General features: G+C 45.1%; 1 protein-coding gene across 3 annotated transcripts; it reads right to left on the bottom strand.

Moving 5' to 3' along the window:
- Nucleotides 1-1,096: 1,096 nt before the first annotated feature.
- On the bottom strand, nucleotides 1,097-24,190 carry DHRS12 (dehydrogenase/reductase 12). Of its 3 annotated transcripts, XM_068674056.1 has the most exons (10): nucleotides 24,039-24,190; nucleotides 23,381-23,514; nucleotides 20,156-20,238; nucleotides 16,808-16,900; nucleotides 16,341-16,422; nucleotides 7,868-7,929; nucleotides 7,020-7,124; nucleotides 6,384-6,474; nucleotides 4,981-5,118; nucleotides 1,097-3,540 (listed from the first exon to the last, which is right to left on the bottom strand). In XM_068674056.1, exons 1-10 carry the CDS (start codon nucleotides 24,092-24,094, stop codon nucleotides 3,413-3,415), a joined length of 972 nt encoding a protein of 323 aa, XP_068530157.1. In that variant the 5' UTR covers nucleotides 24,095-24,190; the 3' UTR covers nucleotides 1,097-3,412. The 3 variants fall into 3 exon arrangements, with proteins under 3 accessions (XP_068530157.1, XP_068530179.1, XP_068530168.1); XM_068674078.1 differs by lacking the exons at nucleotides 20,156-20,238; nucleotides 23,381-23,514; nucleotides 24,039-24,190 and adding an exon at nucleotides 17,102-17,259; XM_068674067.1 differs by lacking the exons at nucleotides 20,156-20,238; nucleotides 23,381-23,514; nucleotides 24,039-24,190 and adding an exon at nucleotides 17,052-17,074.
- Nucleotides 24,191-24,418: the final 228 nt, after the last annotated feature.

Raw genomic sequence — 24,418 nt, 5'->3', positions numbered from 1 at the left:
CCAAAAATACTGTAGTTGACTGAATTGAACATTTGCATGTCTGGCCCAGGACTGTGTTCCTCCAAATAAATAGTTTATGATGAGTTTTTCAGCACTGACTTAGCTATTTACCTTAAAATCTACAGAAAAACTTCCATCAGTGGGCTGCGCAGGGAAGTGGCTGAGTCACCATCCCTGGAAGTATTTAAAAGATGTTCAGGTTTAGAGCTGAGTGATATGGGTTAGTGGAAGACTGGTTAGTGTTAGGTCAGAGGTTGGACTCGGTGATCCTGGAGGTCTCTTCCAACCTAGACAATTCTGTGATTCTGTGATCTTTGGGCCCAAGCACAGCATGGTCAACACCATCCTTGAATCCTGTTTAACAGAAAGGGTTGGCCCTGCCTGAGCCTTTTTTTACCAGCAAGTGGAAGCGGGGTGAGTGTGCACAGCTAGGACAGCACAAAAGCTGGTGGGTACGGTGGTGCAAATGCAACAGTTGGTTCTTGCAGTTTACTCCAAAAAAGTAATAGATACGGGCACATCCTGGCACTCAAAGATAGACTGCAAACAATGGTTTATACCTTTAACCAAACATGAATTATTTGTTTTTAAGAATGAATAAACATGGCCCAGCAATGAAACATTAGGAAATGCCATGTACATGACCATCTGTTGCATGAACCTCCTAAAGTTTTCACTTGTTAATGAGAAAAGTTTCAGTGGCACCTGCATCACCGCGGTCAGTCCTGCAGCTCTACGTGTGGGCTGTGCACTCTGCCTTGTGCAAAACCCCCAAGAGCAAAAATCTTCTGATTCAGTGACATTACAAAAATGAAGAAAAATGAGCAAGCCTTCAGAACATGAATAATTAAAGAACTGAGGTCAGAGTCACATAAGCCTGAAAGCTGATACAAGAAGTGTTGGGCTGAGCATAGAAAGGGAAGGAAGAACAAGTGTTGTGCTTGTATTTCAGCGCCCATAAAGCAGGCGTGTACTGAAGTCCTTTAGCAAGAGTTTAAACTGTTTAGCAAGAGTCTGTGCAACCTTGCATTTCTGATTCTGTCACTGGATGCCATTTTTCTCTCACCCCTAAAAATTTTACAGGTGACACCAAATCTATTTGCTTTAAACGAAAATTTATTCTGAATCGCATTAACACAAAGCGTCTGGCTGGCTTTATAGCCACACACCTCATTTGCTCTTGTGGAAAGGGGTGAAATAAAGCATCATGGTGAACAACAACAGCACTAGGGGAGATTCCAGATGTTGTTTCTAACTGCTGCCCCGTATTTAACTTTATTTAAAATCACAAGTGCTCTTAAAACACAATAGCTGGCTATTTTTAACGCTGTGACCGAACTTTGATTAAAGCAGTTTTCATACTGTTGGCCTTATTTCCAACATAAGCCGTGACTAAAATGACAAATCCAGGATATTTACATACATTGGTAAAGACCGTAGATTTAATACACGTTAAGGTGCACTTCCGATTATTTTTATGAACTATATAAATATCATTGTCATTCAACTTCTCTTCTGCAGAGCAGCGAAGTAACTTGGCTTAGACACTCAAGTAGACAAACGTTGCCTTTATTAGCTTTGCAGCCACTAGATTAAGATGTGCAGTTCCTAAATCCTTTCTCAGCTGTGCTTTTGTTTTCAGTAGCTGTATTTAGTTTGAAAAATCTAAAATGTTGTTAATTCAAGATTTTGGAAAAATAAACGTTCAAGCCTTGCCACCATTATCTTCCAGTGCAGTGTAAGAAGGAGTTAAGTTTCTAAAATAAAGCAACAGTTTGAATGATGTTCCAGCCTCTGCAGGAAGAGCTGTGACAGCCTAAAGTATTCCAGCGCTGCTTATCATGGGAAAACTTATTTCAGTGCCTCTCTGACAGTAAAGCCATTTTTCTGAGGAGACTGACAAAACGCTGAAAAGGGAAGTTTTTTTCTAAATTGCTAATAGAATGGCTCTGAATAACGAGTGAAGGCAGACCTCTGAGGCATCGGCCAGGAGGATATCTTTTGTAAAACTAAACTATGGAAAGAGGACATAATGAGTTCTTTGTCTATCAGCATGGTCTTTAGCTACCAGTCACTGTAGAGAGCCCCAAAGAAAACCCATGGGTTTTTTAATGTTGTGTCCGTTTGCACTACCATGTCGGTCTGCAGCCATGTGTAGAAAGAGTTGTGCAACTTTCTTGGGTTTTTATTGCTTCTTTGTTTGTTTTTTGCCATCAAACACGCTTGGTTCAGGAGAAAAACGTTACCACTGCTGCTATTAACAATCATGGCTGTGCAGTAAATTTGAAATATGTAAGATAAAATCCCCCCTGAATGTCTTTGTCTGAGCTAGTTACAGTAAGCAGAAAGATGTAGGAATGTAGGGTTGTTTCTTAAAACAGATCCAATAAATCACAGTGAAAGAGCCTCTTTTCTCTCTAATGATTTACAGTGAGAATCCCAATGAGTTATTCAAATGTCCGCAAGTCAGGTAAGACAAATCCAATCTTCTGTGTCTGGAAATAAAACAGTTCCAGGCAAAATACAGCCCTCGTATCAGGAGGTGGATTTCACCTCTAAAGGCTGTGCCTCCCTTCCCTTTCATATTCCATTCACAATGACGAAGCAATTCCCTGATCCTTCACAGAAATGACAGGTGCACAGAGCTTAGCACCTTATTTCTTTTCATGTCCGGAGTCTTTCAGCCATTTCTCTTCTTCCTGAAGGGGAGGGATCCAGCCATGACTGGGTGCAGTATGTATCGAAGCTTCCCACTTTGTGGTGTCTTGACATTAACGGGGTAATGCTCAGCCCTGGCTCCATAAAGTAATGTGGAAGGCACTTGGCAGCGTTCCTAAATTCCTGCTGCTTAAACATGAGGAAGCAGATCACTGTTGCATACCAGCATTGATTTATGGAAACCAAAGGCTGTGAAGCATCCTTCCATTTAGACTAAGCAGGCGATGCGGGAGTTTTTGCGTTCCCAGTTACATGTTTGAGCCTCGTCACCCTCACCCACTGAAGGAAGCCACCAACCTGTCAAATACAGTGTTAAAACATTGTTTAAATCTTTACCCACTTCTTTGCTAAGTCCTTCACGAGGGCCACTAAAGGTACGCTCCTTTGCATTTCTGTTTGTGCTGAGTGCTTTGAAGATTTTGGGCAACTTCACAAAGCTTAGAGTTATCGCTTGGGTTTTATTTTGATGCCTCCACATTTTCCTTCCAGTTCGAAGACCACAACCTCACTGAGTCTTGAGACAGCAGCTGCATATTGACAATGGTCGAGACTCTCAGAAACAAAACAGATTTGCAGGCACCACTACTCCTGAACACAATTTACTTTTAACAGGCCTACAGCATCCTACCTCTCCTCTACAGCACTGCTCCTCTGTAATTAGCAGCTTTGTGGTTGTGTTGCGTCAACCGTGCTGCTAAGTTCCTGAAGAAGGGGATTTAAACTTCTGGGAGAATTCTTCCAGCAGCTCCATCAGCTTCTCCTCGTCTCCTGGTGGACTGTGGGTGCTCGCTAACGGTAAGTGTGTAGGTACTGGTTGCCTGTCTGTAAGACAGAAAAAACAAAATCCTTATGGTTATATTTAACTACCTCTTCTAGCATCACACAGGAGATTTTTCTGCTAGACTTTATATTTCCCAAACATATTTTATGGCCTTGAAGCCAGAAAATTTACCTTCTAGGTTTCTGTAAACAATGTTAGTTATGTATGGCTTCCAAACCAGAAACTGAACTACTTCCATTTGTATTCGGGAACTAGAATTACTGCCCTTGTGCTCAATATGGCTCAAGAGTGGAAAGTGAGATCTCCTTTGCAGCTGGGACAAGAGAAAGGAAGCATTATTGTGGGGTTTACACCTGCTCTCTGTCAGTAGTTGAGCTCCTGTAAGACCAGTAACTTGAGATCACTGTTGCAGGAAGAAGTTGCTTTTTCAGCATCAGACGTGAGTTTTCCCAGTCTCCTGCATAGAGCTTCTAGGGCTACACAAATTCCCCAGCTGGGACTTTGCAGCTTAGATTCTTTTCAGTCTCAAAATGCTTACTTTCATCCTTAATAATAAATGCTTAAATTCTAAATGCTGAAGAACTGCTAATTACTCAACTGCCAGAAGTTACATATAGCCAGCATAAAGATGTGTGACTGAGCTTCTGTTACTTTGGTTTTCCAAATCTTGTCCTCCTCACTCAGTGTTAATATTATCACTGCCCACTGGAAGGGATTTTTCTCTCCAAAAGCATGATATCTAGAGCCTAGGAACCTGGTGGCAATGCTCTGAGATGTCTATGAAGCAACTGCCACTGCTCCAGGGGAGCAGAGATGTTTGCTGTCTTAAGAGCAAATGTTACAACTGTCTGCACACGCCACATCACCTCTGCTCCTGGAAACCTGAGGAGAAAGAAACATGCAGAGAAACGTCCCCTTCTCCATCCCCAAATATGAATTGCTCCCTACCTGAGTGGAGTGTTTCAAATCACGTGTGCTAAAGTTTGGGAACTGTGTGTGAAACACAAACTCGGCATCACGGAAAGGATGCTTCCAGGCTTTGGCAAGCAGGACTCCATCAAACATTTTTATTTATTTATTTTGGCAGATGCAGAGAATTCTGGTTGTAGAAGTCATGTTCTCACTTCTCATATTTATTCCTCAGGAAAAAAAAATGCTGGTTTGCACTCACAGGGAACAGAATAAAAGGGAACAGAGGAAACGGAGGGAGGGTGTTACTGATTCAGGAAACAGCCGTCTAGGACCAGAAAAGCAGGGTCTGTGCTGCTAAAGAGCTCCAGGATGCAAAGCCCTTTACTGAAGGGGCCCAGAGATCCTGCACTCAGCTGGGGCTTCCATAGAGCAGCTGCAGACAGAGAAAACCTGTCTGACTTCATCCCTATTCAGTAATAACGTAACCTTCCAGGCCAGATGGGGATCCTACAGCTCCAGGCAGCTCAGCTGTCCCCACTGATGTGCAAAGTAAGACTCTGCTGCCTCACCTTGGAAGAACAAGCCGCTCGGTAGCTTTGCTGCTTCAGATGATACCGCCAGCCACACAACGGTGTCAGCTCCCTGGGCCTCTGTGCGCAAGCTGCTCTTCATCTTCTGATAGAAATCTGGCATGGAGGACCTCACAGCTAGAGAGAAGAACAATGGGATGGTGGGCTGCCACGTGAGGCTTTATGATTTTAAATGGAAATGCTAAAAATTGCCATTGTGGGTTTACAATGAAGAGAAGGCAGCTCAAAGTTCATGAAGAAGAAGTATTCCCACATAGCTAGGGGTATGGTGGTGGTGGGGTAACGGTGCTGAGCTGCCAGGTGATCGAACAGTTGTTTGTTTGGGTTAAAATGGGAGGCAGAAAGCTACAAGGAGGTGAGCACAGGATCGGCCAGAGGTTTCTGATCCAGTTCTGTTCTAAATCACAAAGAAATTAAACACGGGGGAATCAGAAATACCACAACACAGGTATTCTGGATTTTTAGAGAAGAGCTAAAATCACAGGCTTTTTAGCTCTTATTTTCACACCAGTTTTAGGAAAACAATCGCAGCAGAGTATTTCAAAATCTTGTGCTGAGTGGTACCAACTACCTTATCCATGTTTAAACACTGGCTTCTCTTTATTTTGTCCAACAGATGACAATTGAGGGCCTATCCCCTGCAGCAGTTTATTTAGAGGGCTGCAGCAGCCTTGAACTTTAAGGTGCCATAACTTTAAAGCTCATTAGGTTTGGAAATACATCAACAATGTGCAAAAATAAATAGATTTTAAGGAAAAGGCAACATCAAGGTATTTATTTTGAACGCATAGCTTCCAAGCCTGAGTAGATGGGTTTAAATGCTTCTCTTATCAGAAACTACTCTGGCAAACCGTGTCTCCAGAGGAGACCTAGATATTGGATTGCTGGTCTGCATCCCCAGCTTGGGTGTTAGGGGCTGGGAACACGTTGCAGAACACAACGTGCATACCGGATAACTCCTGCTGGCCCTCCTGCTGAGACACAGTCAGCAAAGAACAGCTGCAGCTCAGACTTTGGGCTGTCCAGCCAAACACACCGCTTCGCAAGGGCCGTAAACGTTTAGAGGAAGAGCAGAGGAACAAGGAGGCAGAATCTGTGTATCCCAGAACTTAAATGTTAGCTTAAAGCACTCGGGCTTTGCTGTGTGTTTGCGTGGGGCTGCCATCACTCACAGCCCTTCGTTATTCTCCAGCTACACACAGAGGGCAGATGCTGTGCCCTCTGAGAGAGAGCAGGGTTACCAAGTGGTACCAAACTACTCTAAGCACCACTTTGGAGCCAAGAAATCACAGCACATGCTAGAGAAATTTACCAGAAAGTCTGGTTTCTCTTTGCTTTTAGATTAATCTAGAAAAAAAAAATAAGTTTCACAGAGATGATACCTGGAGTGTCTGCCCAGCCGGGGTGCATAACGGAGAAATGGATGTTTCTGTGAGTTTTTGCCCATTGTTCTGTCAGGACAACTTGCTGTCTCTAAGATAGAGCAAGAACAGCCAGACTAGCATCAAGTTCAGTAGCCTGTCCCCGGGTTTGTTCCCAGGGAAATAAAATACATCAAATGTGCTGTGAATATAAAAGCATTTACGTATAGCAGAAAAATACCTTCAGTCACCCCAAGTGGGTTTAGTGGGTGATTTTGTCAGAGACCATCATGATCACTGCAGTCCATACCCTAGCCAAAAGCTCATTTTTAAAAAAGTTGCACTGCTTTTCCTCACCGAGTCCGCTTGCTGCAGACTGCAGGGAAGAGCTGAGCAAGCAGAAAGGGCTTTTCAGCAAAAGCCAGTTTTCTCCTTTGAGACTTAAATCAACTGAAAGCCACGCTCCCCATGCAAGATGATACACACAGTGAGCGCAGGAAGATTATTGCCCGTGCATCTCTGTACAGGTCAGATGCAATGGAAAAGCCACAATGTTTTGTTTTTGGTTGTTTTTGCAAAGCTTTTTGCAAAGCAGACAGCATACAAGCCACCTAGCAAACAGGCTGTGGGCTTTGTTTCCAAAACCTTGCACTGTACCTTGTTCTGGGCGTACACCATCGTCCCATCAAACGTCCCACTTCCTGACTGCAAATCAGATATGTTCAGCTTCTGAACTAGCATGCCCCCAGACGAGACAGTTATCTGTAATCAGATGAATGATAAATTAATGAAAAAACAAAATCTGCAGCTCCCCAGCATGAGTACTCATGCATGCAATGTGAGCTTCAGGCCATATTTTGAAGCTCCTCAGAGCAGGAATCATCTGCATACTCTTTGCACTGTGCTTGAGCTCAGATATGCAGCTTACCTGGAGATGAGGTGGAAGAAATAATTAAAAAAAAAAAAAAAAAGAAAAGAAACAAAGCAAAAAAAAAAACCAAGCAACCCTGATATTCATTCAAAATGGTGTCAACTCCATCAGAAATCAATTTGTCCTTTTCCTTTTTGAAGACCAGTAGGGAGAAAGAAAATAGCAGAGCATATAAGCCAATTAGAAAACAAGAGAAACCATATAAAACTTGGGAAATTTCCTTTTAAAAATGTCCTTGCTCTCCTGTTTTACGCCAAGGCCTATGAAGTTCTCTTAAGCCTATACTCCTGCTATCAGTAATTTGCACTGCTGCAGGAGACAACTTGCCCCAGGGAAAGGAAAAGGAGAAGTTTCCAGAAGTGTTTTACTCTGCTTTCCAATGCAGGGCTCAGGGCAGCAGGCAGGACCTTTGCCCTGGAGCAGGAGCTTGTTGTTGGCAAAATCCGAGAGGATTCTAGCGATGCTTAATGCATTATAAATAATCCTGCATTGCTAGCATAGTCAAGGGGATGCTGTCACAAACCACAAGGAAAGAACCATAAAATTCCACTTTTCAACAGCATCACAAACTCACCACTCTGGCATCTTCTTCTTTTTCCAGCAGGGGCAGCAGGGCCGTTGTCAGAACGTACGTACCTACAGGACAGACAGACGTGAACATTCATTTAGCTTTTTAAAAAGCTTTCTTCCTGCCCTCTACGACAAAAAATATAAAGTCTGTTTCTGAAACTTCAGTGGGGTTTAATGATTTTGGTGCTGCTTTACTTGTAAAATTTTCAACTCATAGCTGTCTGTGTTGCTTCGTACTTCTCCAAGGGCACATCTGCTGTTTTACAGGCTTTTCTGTGTACCATACCTACTGAATAAACTGCTCGGTACATTCCAGCCAGGCCTTTGAAGGCAAATATGGATTTCCTTGGGAAGGGAGGCAATACCAGGGAAGAAACAGGGGAGATGTTTCCCCTCTGTGCATGCCACATATGCATGTCTATGCTGCACAGTGAACAAGAGAAGCAAACCACGCTTCTCGTGTGCACTGGAGACTCATCCATCACACCAAGCAACTGCACGGTGAGAAGGGAGAAACATCACAGAGAACCCCGACACTTCGGGATCCTGCTGCACATAAAAACTGCCTCGTAAATCCCCAACATAACAGAATATTGGGAGCCCCTGGGGGAAAAAAGTATTCGTATTGTGCGTCCGAGGCTGAGCTGGGTTTACTTGGGGAAACTTAACTGCATCCTTCCCCACATGTCCATGTAGCAGAAGGTGCACACACAGCCCAGATATGTTCCATCACGGCTGTTCCCATGACCAGCACTTTGCTACTCACAACACTGCTCACCTGCTCCTGTGTTTGGTTCAGACACACCTCGTGCAGTTTGCACTCAGTTGCAATAGAGGGATTTTTGCTTGTTTTTATCTCTTACGAGCGATTCTTTCATTTTTTCCCCCACTTAAAAGTGTGCTTAAAAAGTTCTGTTGAACTGCAAACGAACCCAGCCTCACTTAGCCCAGCATTTCTGTGCCGAGTGCACCACTTCTCCCCTGTCTCTCCAGACATGGCCCGAGTTCAACAACTCTCTGTCAGCGATTTTTTTCCATGAGCCACCGAGGCTTTCCGTGTTTTTCACTGGACATGAAGACTTCAGCGTGTCTTCATAACCTCTCTTCCACAGAGGCAATGAGATCACCCAGCTGAAATACAGCCTCTTTATAAATAAAACTAGCAAAGTTGAACGCTTGGTGAACAAACTCTTCAGCTCCCCCGTTGGGTCACAACCATCCTCATTTTCTCTGTGTCAGCAGCAGGACATCCATATTCACTCGATATGGATAAAACACAAGCTGTCCTCTCATCCTCAAGCTTATTAAGAACCCAGTAAATCCCACGTAGCCCAAATACTCGGACTTTGCCCCACAAAAGCAGTCTCTCATCTGCTTTGAGGCAGCCTCCCAGCCTCCTAGGGTAGGCATTGGGGTCTCCAAGTACTCCCAGATGCGATGCATCAGGCACTGCGACTGCAGTGCTTTGTTCCTCCTCCTTCTGCCCCAGCCTTAGGCATCCAGACACAAATTCCTCAGTAGTTTAAAAAAATATTTTCAGATGTTCTATATCCGTATGTGCACGGGCTGGGCTGTCAGGCGAAACAGCCTGGAGAAGAAACTTGGTAGCACGAGATTAATAAAGCGTATCAGTGGTGGGGATCCATCGTTCTCAAGTTAAAGCTCTGCATTTTTACCCACGTAAAGCTGGCGTGTGGCTTCACCGTCGTCTTCAAGTGGGTAAGAGCAATGTGAAACCCAGCCGCTCCTGTACCTCACGGCACACGTTTTGCCACGCAGGGCTGCAGTGCAGCTTGCAGCAACACAGGAATGAATTTTGGAGCAAAAGGGCATGCCGAAACTGAATGATTTGCCTGCCACAGTCTTTATAAAAACATGAATTGCACTGACAGTATAAAAATGAAAGAGGAAAACGTTATTTTTTAGTTATTTTTTGTGTCAGGAAAACCAAGGTTCTAATTTGGGAGGAGAGACTACAGTTCCCCTCCTCCCACCCCTCTTCAGGAAATCAAGGCAAGATCCAAATTATTGATCTTGTTGCTAATAATTGACTGTTAATATCAAAGTACTGGCCAGCTGCCTTCACATTTCATCACTCTAGGACGTGTCCTTGACACTACAATTTTTGTCTGTTAAACCTCCTCCCCCAGAGCGTAGTTAAAATAAGTGTTTCAAATGCGATTAATCCTTAATTATCACCATGTTCAAACTGTACGGATTTTTTGAGGCTTCTTTTCTTTTCTTATTTAAAAGGGGCACGGAGAGAAAGACGATGACCACCAGAGATGTTCCTTGTGCTGGAAAAGCAACAAGCACTGGGTAGCCCGGTGATCCTGCCCCTCCACTGGGGACCTGTGTGATTCTGCCAGAAACAAAGGAAGATTTTTTTTTCTAGAAAGACAAAAAGTTTCAATAATATTGGGGCTATTTGGGTGAAAACATGCCTTTGTCTCAAGTAGATGCACAATAAATAGAGCTGCTTGGCTAGGACACAGAGCAATCAGGAATGTTTGTGCCTGAACAGCTCGCCCCTGGACCATGACCCGTTTCTTGCACAGGTCTGTGGAGTGTCCATGGAGAAGAATTACTTTGAATTCCTCAAGCAGGAGGCTGTCTCCATCACACAGCTCAGATCTGGCAGGTGCTGGACACGGCTGCACCGCCTGCATCGACACACGTGTGACAGAGGCCAGACTTTTCCCACCTTTTGAAGGTTTATCGCCTGCCTTGGCCTGAAAGCTTGGCTCCCACTGGCATCAAGGTGAAAAAAACCCAACACATTTTTGCAGTAAAATGGTACATAACACTTTCCTTTGAAAAGGAGCATTTGCTGTGCCACAAAGGAGCTCAGCAAGAGGAGCGGAGGAGCAGCAGGAATGCGGAAGCGGGTGAGGAAGGGGCCGGTCTGTCACCCACATGTCCAGGATTTCTTCTTGCCCTCGCTGAGCTCTGCGGAGGTGAAGAAGCTAGAGAAACCTACTGGAAAAGTGACAACCCTGTTCCCTGGAATGCGGCTTGACACAGTCCTCACTGGCCACGTTTTCTCGAGTTAAAGAGGCTCCTGGGACCGTTGCACAACTCCTTGTGAAGATAAACATCCTCTCTGCGTTTGCTTTTCTTTGTAAAAATTCCTGTAAGCTTTATGCCTCGAAGCTGAGCCCCCCTCGTAGGAAATCGTGCACAAACCAGTGTCATTCCAGTCTTTCCTATAAGGATACGGTTACCCCACTATTACAAACCACTCAACCAACTCTGTCACATGGTAGATTAGACAGCCTGGGTCTACTCATACACATACACAAATTGATTTAAAATATATTACAAAAATCAGCTGGGCTGCTTCAGAAACTCCTCCGTAAATTTAGGCTGCTTTTCACAAGACCTGGAGCAAAAGTTGGGGAACTGTGGAAAACTCAGGTCTTGCTGGAAGGTAGCTCTGCTTGTTCTCGTAACAAATAACTCACCATGGACCTCGTCCTCTCCACAACAGCACAACCAAAGTGAAATCCTTCCCCCTGCGATGGACAGAAGCCTACAGTGTATCAGACACGGGTCTTTCCCACACATCTGCTACATATGCTTTAAAGATTTAAAGTGACCCCAAAACCTGGACTTTGCATTGATTTATAGGGAAAATTCTTGTTTCAGCAGAAGCCGTGCTGTAAAGCCACTACCTGGTTATAGCATCCAATTAATTGGTGATGCAAATTGCTGCAGACCCAAGTGTCTTGGTGGAGTCTCGAACAGTTTTTGCTCCGTGCTCTATCTGGCAATTAGTGGCAAATTGGTGGTGAGGTTTTTAATCTGCTAACATTCAGAGGAGGGCAGGCAGCCAGCACCACACTCAGTGGAGTTTTCCATCTGCCTGAGCTTTGCATTATTATTAGGAACAGAGCTGTTTCAACTGTGAAAAAAGTGGGAACAGAAAGAAAAAAAAAGTTTTATCGTACATATTTCAATGGCTCATTCATCTGGTAAAAATCAGCTAAAGAAATTGGCTTGCTCTTCTTATGTCCGAGTTTTAAATAAAAAAATAAAGCACAAACTGACATTCTCCCTTGACCTGGTTATCTTTTCAAGCATTCAATTTATGCAGTTGCAAGTAAGAGACATCCCTGAGCCTGTTTCCTGAGTACGAGATCGGGAATGAAGATTTTAGTGTGCTGTCTCTGAGGGCCAATTCCACCACGCTACCGACAACTGAGAGAGGATGGGAAGAGCTAATGAACATGAAAGACAAAGCTAAGGCCTACATTTCCCCTGAATTACAAAGCTCAGCTCTGTAAGGGTTCCCCTGTGTCCTGGGAATCTAGATTTCAGGCCTGTTACTAGTTTTACAACTATATTCAACTTCATTCCTCTGTGCAGCACTTCTCATCAGTAAGTCTCAAAGCTCTTTAAAAAGAAAACTGGCATCACAGTCTCCTTTCCACAGGTGAGGCTGTCTGCAGAGCTCAGGCACTGACCTTGTGGCAGATCCAAGCTGCCTGACCTGCACGTAGCTCAGATCACAATCAGCTAGGCAGCGCTGGCTTGGGTGAGACAGCAGTTTGTTATGGGTTATGTGGAGGGAAGAGGCTGAAAAATACCCGTAGAGGTTAGGCAATTTGCCCCAGATGAGCTGTACAGCTGTTATGGGAGAGAAGCATTTGTTTCCTCCGTCCCTACCCTTCTTTGCACACAGAGCAAACACACGCAGCTATGTGATTAAAACAAGGGAGCAGAGGAGGTTTCAGTAGCCTGAGAAAAAGCTGCATACTGGGAGCATCATTTATTCATCTCGGAGCGTGTTTTAGCATCCCTTTTGCTGGAAAGCAGCAATAAAACGTAACGTATACGCCGCTTCTCCATGTCAAGCAAGATGAGCTGAGGAAAAGTAAAGTGAGGCAGGCCCCAAAATAAGGAAACAAAATAAAATCAAGCAAGTCTCATCAGAAGAAATGACTGCTTGTCATTGCCCTGCTCCTGGGTGCTGCCCTGAGTACGGGGCCAGCCCACGGGAGGAGGAACGGGGGCAACAGCACACAGAACAGAAGGACAAAGCAGAAAACCTGCCTGCCCGTCAGCCTCTGCAGCTCCCCCAGAAATCAGGCTGCGTTAGCCCAAGGCACTCACTCGATTTCATGCTGAAGGTGTGATTCAAGGTGCTGTTACAGCCCTGTGCCTGGCTAGCACTCCCACATTACAGCCCGACTGCTCCACGGCTCATTCTGCTCGCTACACCTCCACCGAGCTCTGGTAATGACAGCAACAATCCTTGGGGATCTAACGGGGAAAAAAGCAAGGTGTTTTGACAGCGACAACAGAAGCACAGTGAGCCACGCAGAGCTTGTGCCTGAGCCCCATTTTAAGGATGCCAGGCACCAGCACGGACTGTGGCGGGTCAGCACAGACGCTGTGTGCTCAAATCAGTTTATGATTTGGACTCGGATACTAAACAAACCCTACAAAGCCTGGACCATCAACCTGTGTGGCACATTTTTCTGACCCTCACCCACCTCCATATTCCACCAGAGAGGACTCTGCACCTCCCACTTCAGCAGGCTGTCCTCAGTTAGCCAGTCCGTGGCGTTTCACAGGGATGGAGTTTGACTTTTCTGTTTGAACCAGCACTATTTTTGTGCCAAATTCATCTCAGCTATCAGAGGACTCACACATTCGTTTTTTTGCCCACTGTGTCCAACAAAAGGTCAGGCTACAAAGTGGGTTTCACGAGTCAGGTGATCAATTAGGACTGAGCTCTACCATCCATTATGCAAAACATCTGAAAACAGACTAAGGAGGCAGTCAGGAGGAAAATACCCCTCGCCTGGATTTAAAAGTTTGAGAGCATTTTAGACCCCCAAATGAGCAATTCTGCAGCTTATGTAAACGTTAATCAGGTATCAGCTGCAGAATTCACAGCCTGTGCTCTGTAATTAAAGCACTTTATAGTTCAGAGTCTTGCATTCTTAGATAGTTACAACCTACACACTCCTTTATTAGACCAGAGCTAAGATTCAGGGTAAAAACAAATAGTCAAAGAAAGATGAAAAGAATGCCTGCATGTGAAAACCAAAAAAAAAAAAAAATTAATAACATTTCATCTTATTTTTGGAGAAACCAGGCAATCACAAGTTATTGTTTCTGTGCTGCTGACAAGAGGGGGAAAGCTGCAGATTTTCAAACCATGGGCCAGGCTTTAGCTTTTCTGGGGAGAAAGGCAGGGAGGGGAATTCAGCTTGTTCTCTCAGACCACGTCCTGGGTTACAGCCAACCTTTATACCAGCCATGCCTAATTTAGCCAAGGTTTTCTCTAGGAACCTGTAAGCACAGGTAGTTACTGATCCAGAAGTAACTTCTCACAAGTGAAGCACGCCCAAAAGGCACACGGTGCTTAGGGAAATGACACGGCATCTACTCTGACGTGCATTTTTCCATAAAACTTTCTCCTACTGTGACTCCGACAGGCATGATTTATTCCCCCACCTCTGGCTTTGAAGAAAAAAAGCCGTGATGTTTATAGCAGCGGTCCTCCAACGTGTTTGACTTGCAGGCACAGCAGCTTTCCCTTGCACAGACTCTTCCAGCTCAACCAAGTCCCACTCTTTTCTTCAGCTTCGGAAGTTTCTCCTTATGTCTGACAGGAGAGAAGCAGCCCAAGCAACCAACTCACTCCTTGCTCAAACTCTGCAGAGGTTGGACAGCAGAGGACGGCTTACCTGATTTACCTCATCTGCTCAAATGTGCAGGCACCTCCTTGACCTTCGTACACACTCAGGCAGCAATTGGTACACAAACGAATAAAGATCTGTACATAACCTACACAGGAGGTAGCACAAGCACTTTCCTAATCCACAACAATCATAATTCAGCTTCCTCCACCACGTTCCTGCAGCTTTATTCTGCTGCATACTCCTAGCGAGGCTGATTTACAGCCAGGAAAGCAGAACCTTGCTGCTTCTACTTGCGTGATAAAATCTGATTCAAGTGATGCACCAGCACAGTACCTCAGCAATCAATTTCCTCAGTGTTTAAAGCTACACAAAGCCCTGCTTTCATGTTCAAACTGTGGCGCTTGTTCCCCTCTGCTTCTCTCTGCAAGACCTACATCTCTGCACATTGCTGGATTTTTGTCTGACAGACCACTAGGGGGTTAAGGTAATTTAAGAGGAATAAATTTTCGCGAGGTAAAAGATGTGGTGTTTCTATAGCCAAGGGAAAACTGATGGCAAAATAAAACTCATTTTGAATTCTGACCACAAGAAACAGAAGGATGTTAGTGAAAGATTAATTTGAGGAAAATGAAAACTGTGCCTTTACGCTTGAATTTTTAATTGTCAGCTTAATGTACTCGGAGTTGCAGAAAACCAAGCTGCGTGTGCCGTATCAGCTAAGCACAAGATATTTGTACCCAAAATGTTGGTTTTCAGAAGTAAATAGGAGTTAAGAAAGCTACGCAGGAACAAAGCTAAGAATAAATAAAACCCAAGAAGGGTTTCCAGCCGCTGAATGCTGAGCTCTGTAAGTGTCCAATCTCTACAGCCCAAGCTTCTTCCCTTCCTCATCTCAGGTTTTGATGAACAGGAGGGAAACACAGAAACATAGCACAGCAGCTTCCCCTTAATGTGTCACTTCTGAATATACTAAAGCCAGTCTCTTGGGAAAACCACATCCCTGCACGGAAGCAAAGGGAAACGAGAGTGACAGGACTGCTGTTCGACGCACACGCCGCACCTCTCTTGGCAAAAAGGTGCAGCTTTCACCCTTCCAGATACCAATGGCAGCAGGCAGCTTTTCTCCCTGCTGCCTGCCTGTGTGCTTGCAGCTTTCCGTGTTTTTTCAGGGGGAAACTTGCCACTTTGCTCAGTATTCCCTGCTCGGCCACATCTCCCTCTACTTGTTCCCCTTAATTTGTCCCTCTTACACCTCCACCATACAGCTCGTTAGATACACCCCTTAAATATGGAGTGCTGAAGACTTACGCAGTCTGCTCAGTCACCTGGCTGGGTGTTGTGTCTGTCTGAGAGTGCCCAGGGCACTACAGAGGGCACAGCCTTCCCATACAGAGCCTCCATCACATGCACAGGGCAGTTCAGGACCACCAGAACATACAAATGTCTCTTTAAGCACCTGAACGTGCTCTGAGCTCTCTCCAAGCCACAGAAGCACACTGATTACACAGGCTGTCATTAGTGGCACTGCTTGGAACCAAGCTTCCTACCAAATCTCAGAATCAATTGAATTAAATCTTATCTGTATTTGCTCACTGCTGCTATGATAAAGGCACTGATATGAAAAAAAAAAAAAAGAAAAATGGAGAAATTCAACAGTGACACTCCACACAAGCTGTAATACTTCTTTTCTTTCTCCTTCCCTGACAGGGCAACAATATGAACCCTCGTTGAGCAGGAATACACAGCTCATGAACCCAGCTGTGAACACATGCTTTTGTAACCAAAAATTAGTACCATTTTTCAGAAGCCTCCACCACTCACCCAAGGTGTTTGTTGCGAAGTTTTTCTCAAGTCCATCTTCAGTTAATTCTCTGTTGTTCACCATACATCCTGCATTGTTGATCTGTAAGACAACTCCTGTAAACAAAAGCAACCTACACAACTAACCATACAAGCAGCCCATGCTAGCTAGCTGGGTTTTGACACTGCAACACAAAGCTACAGGTTGTTTCTATAAACCATGAAGCAGAAAACATGACATGAGAAACTCAAAAGTTGCAACCAAAAAAATTACTGCATTTCTCTCTCTCTCTCTCTTTTATAATTAGATCTGTGCATGTGAGCTGAGAATGGACAAGAGCAGACAAAAAAGAGACTTCTGCAGCAGCATTTGGGGAAAATGAAGCAGAGAATTGCAGCACTGGTTGTGAAATCCAGACTCCTCGCTGGATAAGTTCAGAGGACAGGCGCTCCAAAAACAGACACATGACTGAAGTATGCGAACTTACCAACACATTTAATTTATGTTCGTTTTTGAATTGTTCAGCAAACTTCCAGATTTCCTTGGGATTAGATATATCCACGATATGCAGGAAGACATTCTAAATGGAAAAAAAAAGCAAGTTACAGTCAGCATCAACAGTGAATAAGCCCTGTTCACCATTAAGGCCTGTCTAGGTGAAAAGCATTTAAAGCCATATGAAAAAAATATATATATTCTCTCCAGAGCAGACCTAAAACACTTATGGTTACCATGCAAAACTGGGAAATCTAATTCTTGCCCATAAAACAAGCTTATTGACCTCATTCAGTTGCTGCTAAGCCGTGGCTTTTGAATGCTGACTGCCTGGTTGAAGATACCCCAGCTTTTATTTCTGCCTGGCAATCCTGCACATTTACCCCACCCGACCCACGCATCGCTCAACCAGTGCTGCATCGCGTAGTATGGATGCCCCATGAAGGAAAGCCCAGGAAATAGTGAAGGGACGCGTGAGGTCACAGCATTTGACAAAATATTAGGTTGGAAGGGATCTCTGGAGGCCCCCTGGTCCCACCCCTGTTTCAAGGCAGGTCACTGGGATCAGGTTATCCAGGGACAGTTCCTTTATCTCTGAGGACGGAGATTTGCCAGCCTCTCTCGGCAACCTGCTCCAGTGTTTGACCACCCCCAGGGAGAGAAAACAAAAATCCCTGCTATCTAATCAGAACTTTTCCCTGTGTTGCAATCTGCATCTGCTGCCTCTTGTCCTTTCCCTGCACACCTGCCTCTCTGCGCCCTCCCATCACGTGGCAGCAGAGCACAGGAGGATGGGAGCCTCCATCCTACAGGAGGGAGCCTCCGGCCATGATCCCCACCTCCTCCTGGTGCTGACAAGGGCTGAGGCTCTGCCAGCTCCCCTGCCAGAGCTGCTTCTTCCCCTGTTTCCATGGCACTGCACCTATCCTGCAAACGCACAGCTGCAGGCTGACAACGAGCCTGCCTTCTCTTGCCAGCAGTCACAAACCTCCAGGCTTCCCCATCTCAGGAGTCTCCACCCAGCGTTTCGTTGAGCAAAGTTATAATTTCCCAAGCCACTAAAGCCAGAAGTATTTCCTCTCTCCAAAACATCTAAAAGCTTCTACTTCTTGTTAAGGGCAATTCTCTTGGTTTCTGTAAATTTCTGCTCAGTAACACTTATCAGCTTACAAAGGGAATGTCAAATCCTACCCTTCTCCTGCATAGCCCTTAATCTCAAAGACATACCACAGATCGTCTTAGAGCATATCCCTGGAAAAGGCCATTCGAAGAGAATTATGCAGAGAACATGTTCTCACTGAAAACAACAAATAATCATTAAAGGGCCTCCTCTTTTCCCAAATTGTTTCTTTAAATACTCATTATACAAGCAGAAGAGATAAGTAAAGAAGCTGGGAAAATTATAAGGCATCGCTCCCAGCCTATAACTCTGCTTCCTTGAAGATAAAAACACTTGGCTTTTTCTCTTTAGCATTTTAGCTCCTTATTTGAATTAGCTCAGAGTTTTCTCATTGTAACGCTCATTTTTGACCAAAACCTTGACTCTATTCTACACGCCAGAAACCCCTCGAAAAGCTTTCTACTTTTAGAGCTACTACAACTAACTGCTGGAACAGAGGAGTAGGAGATTTGGGGGCAGATGTTCAATATCACAAGTGATTTCAGAGACTGAAAAAGATCTAAAACAACACTTATCTGCTGAAGCCTGTCATGCTGACGCAGAAAAAGGACCCACAGATTTGTTCCCTACCAAAGTCCTTGATGGCAGCAAAGCCATTTTCAAGGTGAAAGCTAATCTCCACGAGTAGATCTAAATTAACAGATCAGGAGACCTTCCTAGTTCCCAGGTCAAGGTGCAGGTGCCTGCCAAAGAGTGACTCCTTCCCAGCACTGAACTTTGGCATGTGTTGCTGGGGAAGCTGGAAATAATCTCTGGGGTATATTACAACAGGGTTTCTCTCCAGATGACCAGGAAGAGTAAATTAGGTCTGGATGTAGCTTGTCAAGTTGCAGAAAAGGCATTTTCGTAACTCCCTGGACTATTTCTGAATGGGTACTTATAAAAAAGGACGTTCTTGGGAACAAATTATTAAACTGACTCTTCCCAGTGCAGTCCCATGTCCTACAGGGCCTCCTGTGCAGCTCATCTAACACTTCCCTGAATGCTCTTTTCCATGCAAGTGCCCAGTCCCCAAGGTCACCCACAAGTTCTGCAGTGTCCTCATAACCTTCCACGACTGAACTACAGGTTTGCAGCCTGCCAAAAGTGGTTGTGCAGTAGAGGTGCTGCTTTCAGAGGAAGAACCCTGTCTGTCTCGAGTTGTGTTTCACCCAATGGTAGAGCACAACATGTGAAGGAACCTCCAGAGGTCATCAAACTCACCCAGACTGTCTGACTGCAGTTAGAAAAGGAAGTAAAGCGGAAAATCACCCGTCCTTCCACAACTGTGTCTTACTACAGCCAAGGGATTGTGCTTTCATAGACAGCTGGAGAGCATTTATCCCTACAGAAGGACTGATCTAATTCACCTCCATTAAAGAACCGAAGTGTAATGCTGGTTGTGTCACGCTAGGGAGCTGAAACCAAAGAGCAGAAATGTAGTCAATATGTTATCCCTAACCATAAAAAGTCTTCATGATTTTTGATCCACATTAAAAAACTATTATTGGAATCAAAATACTGTGTTCGAGAGCCAAGGCACCACTTAAAATGAAGAGAGCTCTCCACCCAAGGTAGAAAGTCACTGGCTGCACTTCCCCACAAGCACACCCTCCTGAATAATTAGCACAGCAACACTGACAGCTACAGGGGGCTACTGCAGAGTGATGTAAGCAGAAGCAAAAAGAATCCCTAACAGAAGGCAAGGAGATAAGGAAGAGATCCTATAAAGAGCATGGGGCTGGGACCACATACAGGAGTTCATAAAACAGGAAAGCCAGCCTTAGCAAATCAAGAACATGTTATTCATACACAGAAAACCTCCGACTCCAATGCTGTAAACTCATAAATGTTATTGCGAGAGTGTTGCAATGAATTAACTTTCAAAAGCCTCAGCCACATAGCTAGGAATAGTAAGCAGGGCATGACAAAGGATAATGACAGAAAACACGAAGTAACACATGCTGCTAGTGATGTCATTGACCACAGAAAACTGAAAACATCCCCCAAATGAAATTAAATTACTTCAAACTGTATCAATGATAAGCTACTGTGTGTTTCCATGTCTGTATGGAGATACTATGAAAAGCACAAGAGCCAAACAGTGAAACAGAGTATCTCAAGACCCCTGTGGTAGTAAAAATAAAAGTGAAGTAAGCTAAGGGCTGAGGAACAGCTCACCTGATTGCCCGTTTCTGTCACTATTTCTCCTTTGGCATCCTCAGCTCGTCCCTTATTCCGGCAAACCAGGTGAACCGTGCCACCTGGTGGATTTCAACGAGAAACACATTTGACAATTAATTCCTAAATATGTCATCGGCAAAAAGAAAAGGGTCAGAAAGTGATGTCCAGTTCAGAGTTCTTGTTTAGGGTTAGTTTTTCGTACAAGTAAGAAAAAATGAGAAACCTTTAGTGACTGCTTCCAGTCTGTGGGATATCTGTAGCCCTCCAGCAGCAGTGGCATTCCTGGCAGGGCCCACGGGCTATTAAGGGTGTTTCAACAAAACATTCAGGACACAGTGAATGAGTGGATGCACAAAGAAATGTAACAGGGTCCCCAGGTAAGGCTGTATGTACAAAGAAGGCCACTGCAGCCTAGGCACTGTCTGCTCAAACTATTTTCTGTTAGGTTTGCACAGCATTTTTCGTGTTGATGAAATACCAGGGCTGCACTGGAAATTAAAGCTAAGGCATCTGAATCACAAACGCTTGTTTTGGCACATCTTAGGAAGTGTAATAAAGGGCTTGAACAGCACAGGTGACTGGAGTTGCTCTGTGAAAAGGGAACACAAAGTTATCAACGCTATCAAAGTTCTTCTCAGCAGCGGAAGATGAAATGACTTTATGCTTTGATTCCCTGATTGTTAAGGGCAATTTGTTAATCTCAGTCACAGGAACACATGAACCCTTCACTTTAATCTGTTCTTGAAGGGGTTTTAAAGTTTGCAAGCAGTCCAGCGCCAGAAGGCTTAAGCAATGCAATCCCAAAGGGGTGATGATCCAGAACCCAAATGCAAGACACCAAGTCTATCCTAGGCATAATTATGACACTACCCAATGCTTAAGACACGTCTCATCTTCAACCTGTTTGTGCTACACATACGCTGTGCGTGGAGGGTTCAGAGAAGCACTGAACACAGGCAGATCAGAATGAAAGGCAGACTGTGCCCCAGTGAGATTAGATTTCACCAGTGAGAAAAGACAAACGTCAGAAGAGGCAGTGTACAATGCTCATCTGTTCGGCCACTCAGCACCCGTAGGCTTCACTGCAAAGGAGGGCTTTAGTGAGAGATCTCGAGGCAGTTAAGGATGTGCATTTGCAAATATTTGAAGAGCTCTTCCTGAAAAGTAATGTGCACTTGCATAAATTAAACACAAGGAAGAGGTGGCTGGCCTTCCAGCTGATAGTGAACATTCTCACAGTCCATGGTAAAGTCCCAGTGGTGGGTTTGAAGGGCTCTGAATATGGGCATTTTCTTGCTGCCAAGGAGAGGGAGTTGTTTCGGCATGACTCATGGACTACAAAAAGCATTTAAATGTATTTTCCATGGTAAAGATCTAAAATTATCCAAATTTAAACAACACTGGCAACTGTCAATATGGCTGGGACGAGACCACATCAAACCAGAAGTGCAGTTCATAAGTCCCACAGGAAAGCCCAACTCCACAACCTCCATATGTACTGGGTCTGGCTGGGATGGAGTTAAGATTCTCCATAGTGGCTCATACAATGCTGTGCTAAAACACTGCTGGTAACACACTGATGCTTTATCTGGTGCTGAACAATGCACAGTGCCAACAGTGTCCATTTCTCACTTCGCCCCTCCAGTGAATAGACTGGAGGGTGCAGATGAGGTTGGGTGGGGACAGGGTCAGGCAGCTGATCCCAGATAAACAGAGAGAAAGTCTGTGCTGCATATTATCATGCTCAACAGTAAAGAGGGCATACAGGGTGTTCAGGAGTTGCCATCTTTTGCTCGGGAACTGGCTGGGCATTGGTCTACCCATGGGAGGTGGAAAATGATTGCTCTTGCATCACTTGTTTTATCTTCTTTGTCTCTTCTTTCACTTTTTCACTTAATAAACTTGGTGTTTTTTTTCCTCTTCTTTTAAAATTGGACTCACAAGTTCTCACTTCTGCTCTTCCTTTCCTCTCCCTCCATCCTACCAGGAGTGGAAGGGGAAGTGAGCAAGCAGATGTGTGGTACTTTGCTGCCTACTGGGGTTAACTCACTATGCCATATGACACTGATTCAGAGAAGAGCTGAAATCGAGCTAGAGAAGGTGTCATCTCAAGACTGCCATAGGTATGATGTGCATGAACATAAAGCCAACGTAGCTTGGTTATTCTTCTGCCAAGTCTGAACTCCTTAAGTTCTTGTCATGGTGAAGAGATTCAACTAGAAGCTAGAATCCCAACAGCTGACATGGAGTTTCAGAGCAACACATGCAAGGATGGCATCAGGAAGACACTGATTAAAACATTTTAACTTCATATGCGCAGCTGTGGCCTAGAAGGGTATCAGACAAGAAGTCTGAGTCCAACGTTATTATCCAGGCTCCAAATTCTAGACATGACCAAATCCTGTGAGTATCAGGCCAGCCTGACAGCATGCAACACCTGGCAGTGAGCAGAACAGCCACCAGGCAAAGCAGTAAGGCCATTATGTGTAATGGCAGAAGTGGGAACCTGAGATCAATCATATATTGGCACTGATGGGATCTTTAACCCAAAGGCTCTTTATGCCAATAATTTTGAGTTAGTTTAATTTAACTAAGTCCCCACTCTCCTTTATTTGACAGTTGCTAGAGCCTAAGCAGGCAAAGAAAGCAACGAGCTCCTCCATTTTATTATATATGCCCAAACTCCTGTCACTCTCACACAAGGAGAATTATTTTAGCCCAAAGGGATTTTTTTTTTTCCTTAAAAAGTAGCTAGTTTCCGTTCATACCATCTCCCTGTTTACAGATAGGAAAAAAAAAATAGGTCTGCATGTAATCAGTTAAGGGGCACAAACTCCAGGTTGTTATTCTCAAGATCAAGCACAACACTTCACTCTCCCATCTCCAGCTTTGCAAAGTCAATTTGCTTTCTTTCATCATATGACACGCTTGTAAGTTGTTCAAATAGTTCAAATTCTGCCAGGCTGCTACTTGTACTCAAATAGACCTTGGTAAGTCACTGACATGTTCAGATGATGTTATAACATTGACAAGATTGGTAAAGATGCACTTGAGAAACTTTGTAGGTTTTCTCCACTGATTTTTGTGTTCCACTCTTTCAGTTTTCTCACACTTAATCCTTTAACCCATACTAATAGCACTGTAAAATAAGCTGCCTGGCCTTTTTAAAAGAGCCTTTTCTGTAAGGATCTCCTGGGGTTCCTCGTTTCTGCCCTGGCTCACCTCTCTTTGCTATCTCTTTGGCTGTGGCCTTGCCGATGCCGCTGTTTGAGCCGGTGATCAGGAAGGATTTTCCAGACACATTCACCTCGAGATCTGCAGGGTTGAAGTGTTTGGAGGCAGACTCATAGCCGCTCCTAGGCAGATCAGAGACCACTGTGTGAGGAACCAGAAGCGAGCACACCCAGCTAACCGCAGGGAAGCTTGAGGAGCGCTTCCCCTGCACAGCTCATACATTATTTTTTTTTTTTTTCTTCCAGCAGATGCAATGTAGGCTTAATTTCCCCTCTCCCCACTGCTCTCTGTGCTCTTTGGACAGGAAACACCCCGTGCCAGGGACTGTTCCAGTTATGTGCCAAAAGCTGGGAGCGTTTTGCACGGCACAAACCGCGCTGGGGACCTGGGGCGGCTCCGAGTGAGCTCAGGCGGGCTCCCCCTCCCATCCTCAGACAGCACCCAGAGACAAGGGGTTGAAATCCGCCTGCCCTGGCGTTGAAGTCTCGGTTTCAAGCCGAAAACAAACGCGGAAAGCCTTCAAATAGTTAACACCTTCCCCCACCAACACCGCCCCGACAAACACCACAGCGCGGCGCCCGCCCCGGGGCAGAGCCCCGCCGCCACCGTCCCCCGGCCCCGCTGTAGGGGCTGCGGCCGCCGGTACCTCGTGTATTCCCGCAGCCCCTTGACGAACCACACGGTGTTGCGGTACCAGGACATGGTGGCGGTGCTCCTGTCACCGCCACCACAGTGCCGGCCCCGCCTCTGCCCTTACATAAAGGCGCCCGGTGCAGCCCTGCCCGCCCGCCCGCCCTGAGGTGACGGCCCGCCCGGCCCGGCCCCGCCGCCATTACGGGGAGAGGGGTGCGAGGGAAGGGGGAGCCACCTCAGCGGTCCTGGGGCTGCTTCTTCCTTATCCTTTCGTGTTTTATTTCCCTTCTTAATCAGACAGAAAGCAAAGGGATCTGCTGTGAGCCTCTGGCACGTTGTGCGGGAGGCTGCTACAGAGATGAGGCCACGTCTGGCAGCGGCTGTGTTGGCTGG

The sequence above is a fragment of the Anas acuta genome, chromosome 1, assembly GCF_963932015.1.
Source record: "Anas acuta chromosome 1, bAnaAcu1.1, whole genome shotgun sequence".
In the NCBI taxonomy this organism is placed as follows: Eukaryota; Metazoa; Chordata; class Aves; order Anseriformes; family Anatidae; genus Anas; species Anas acuta.
This window is presented reverse-complemented; position numbering and strand designations above follow the sequence as displayed.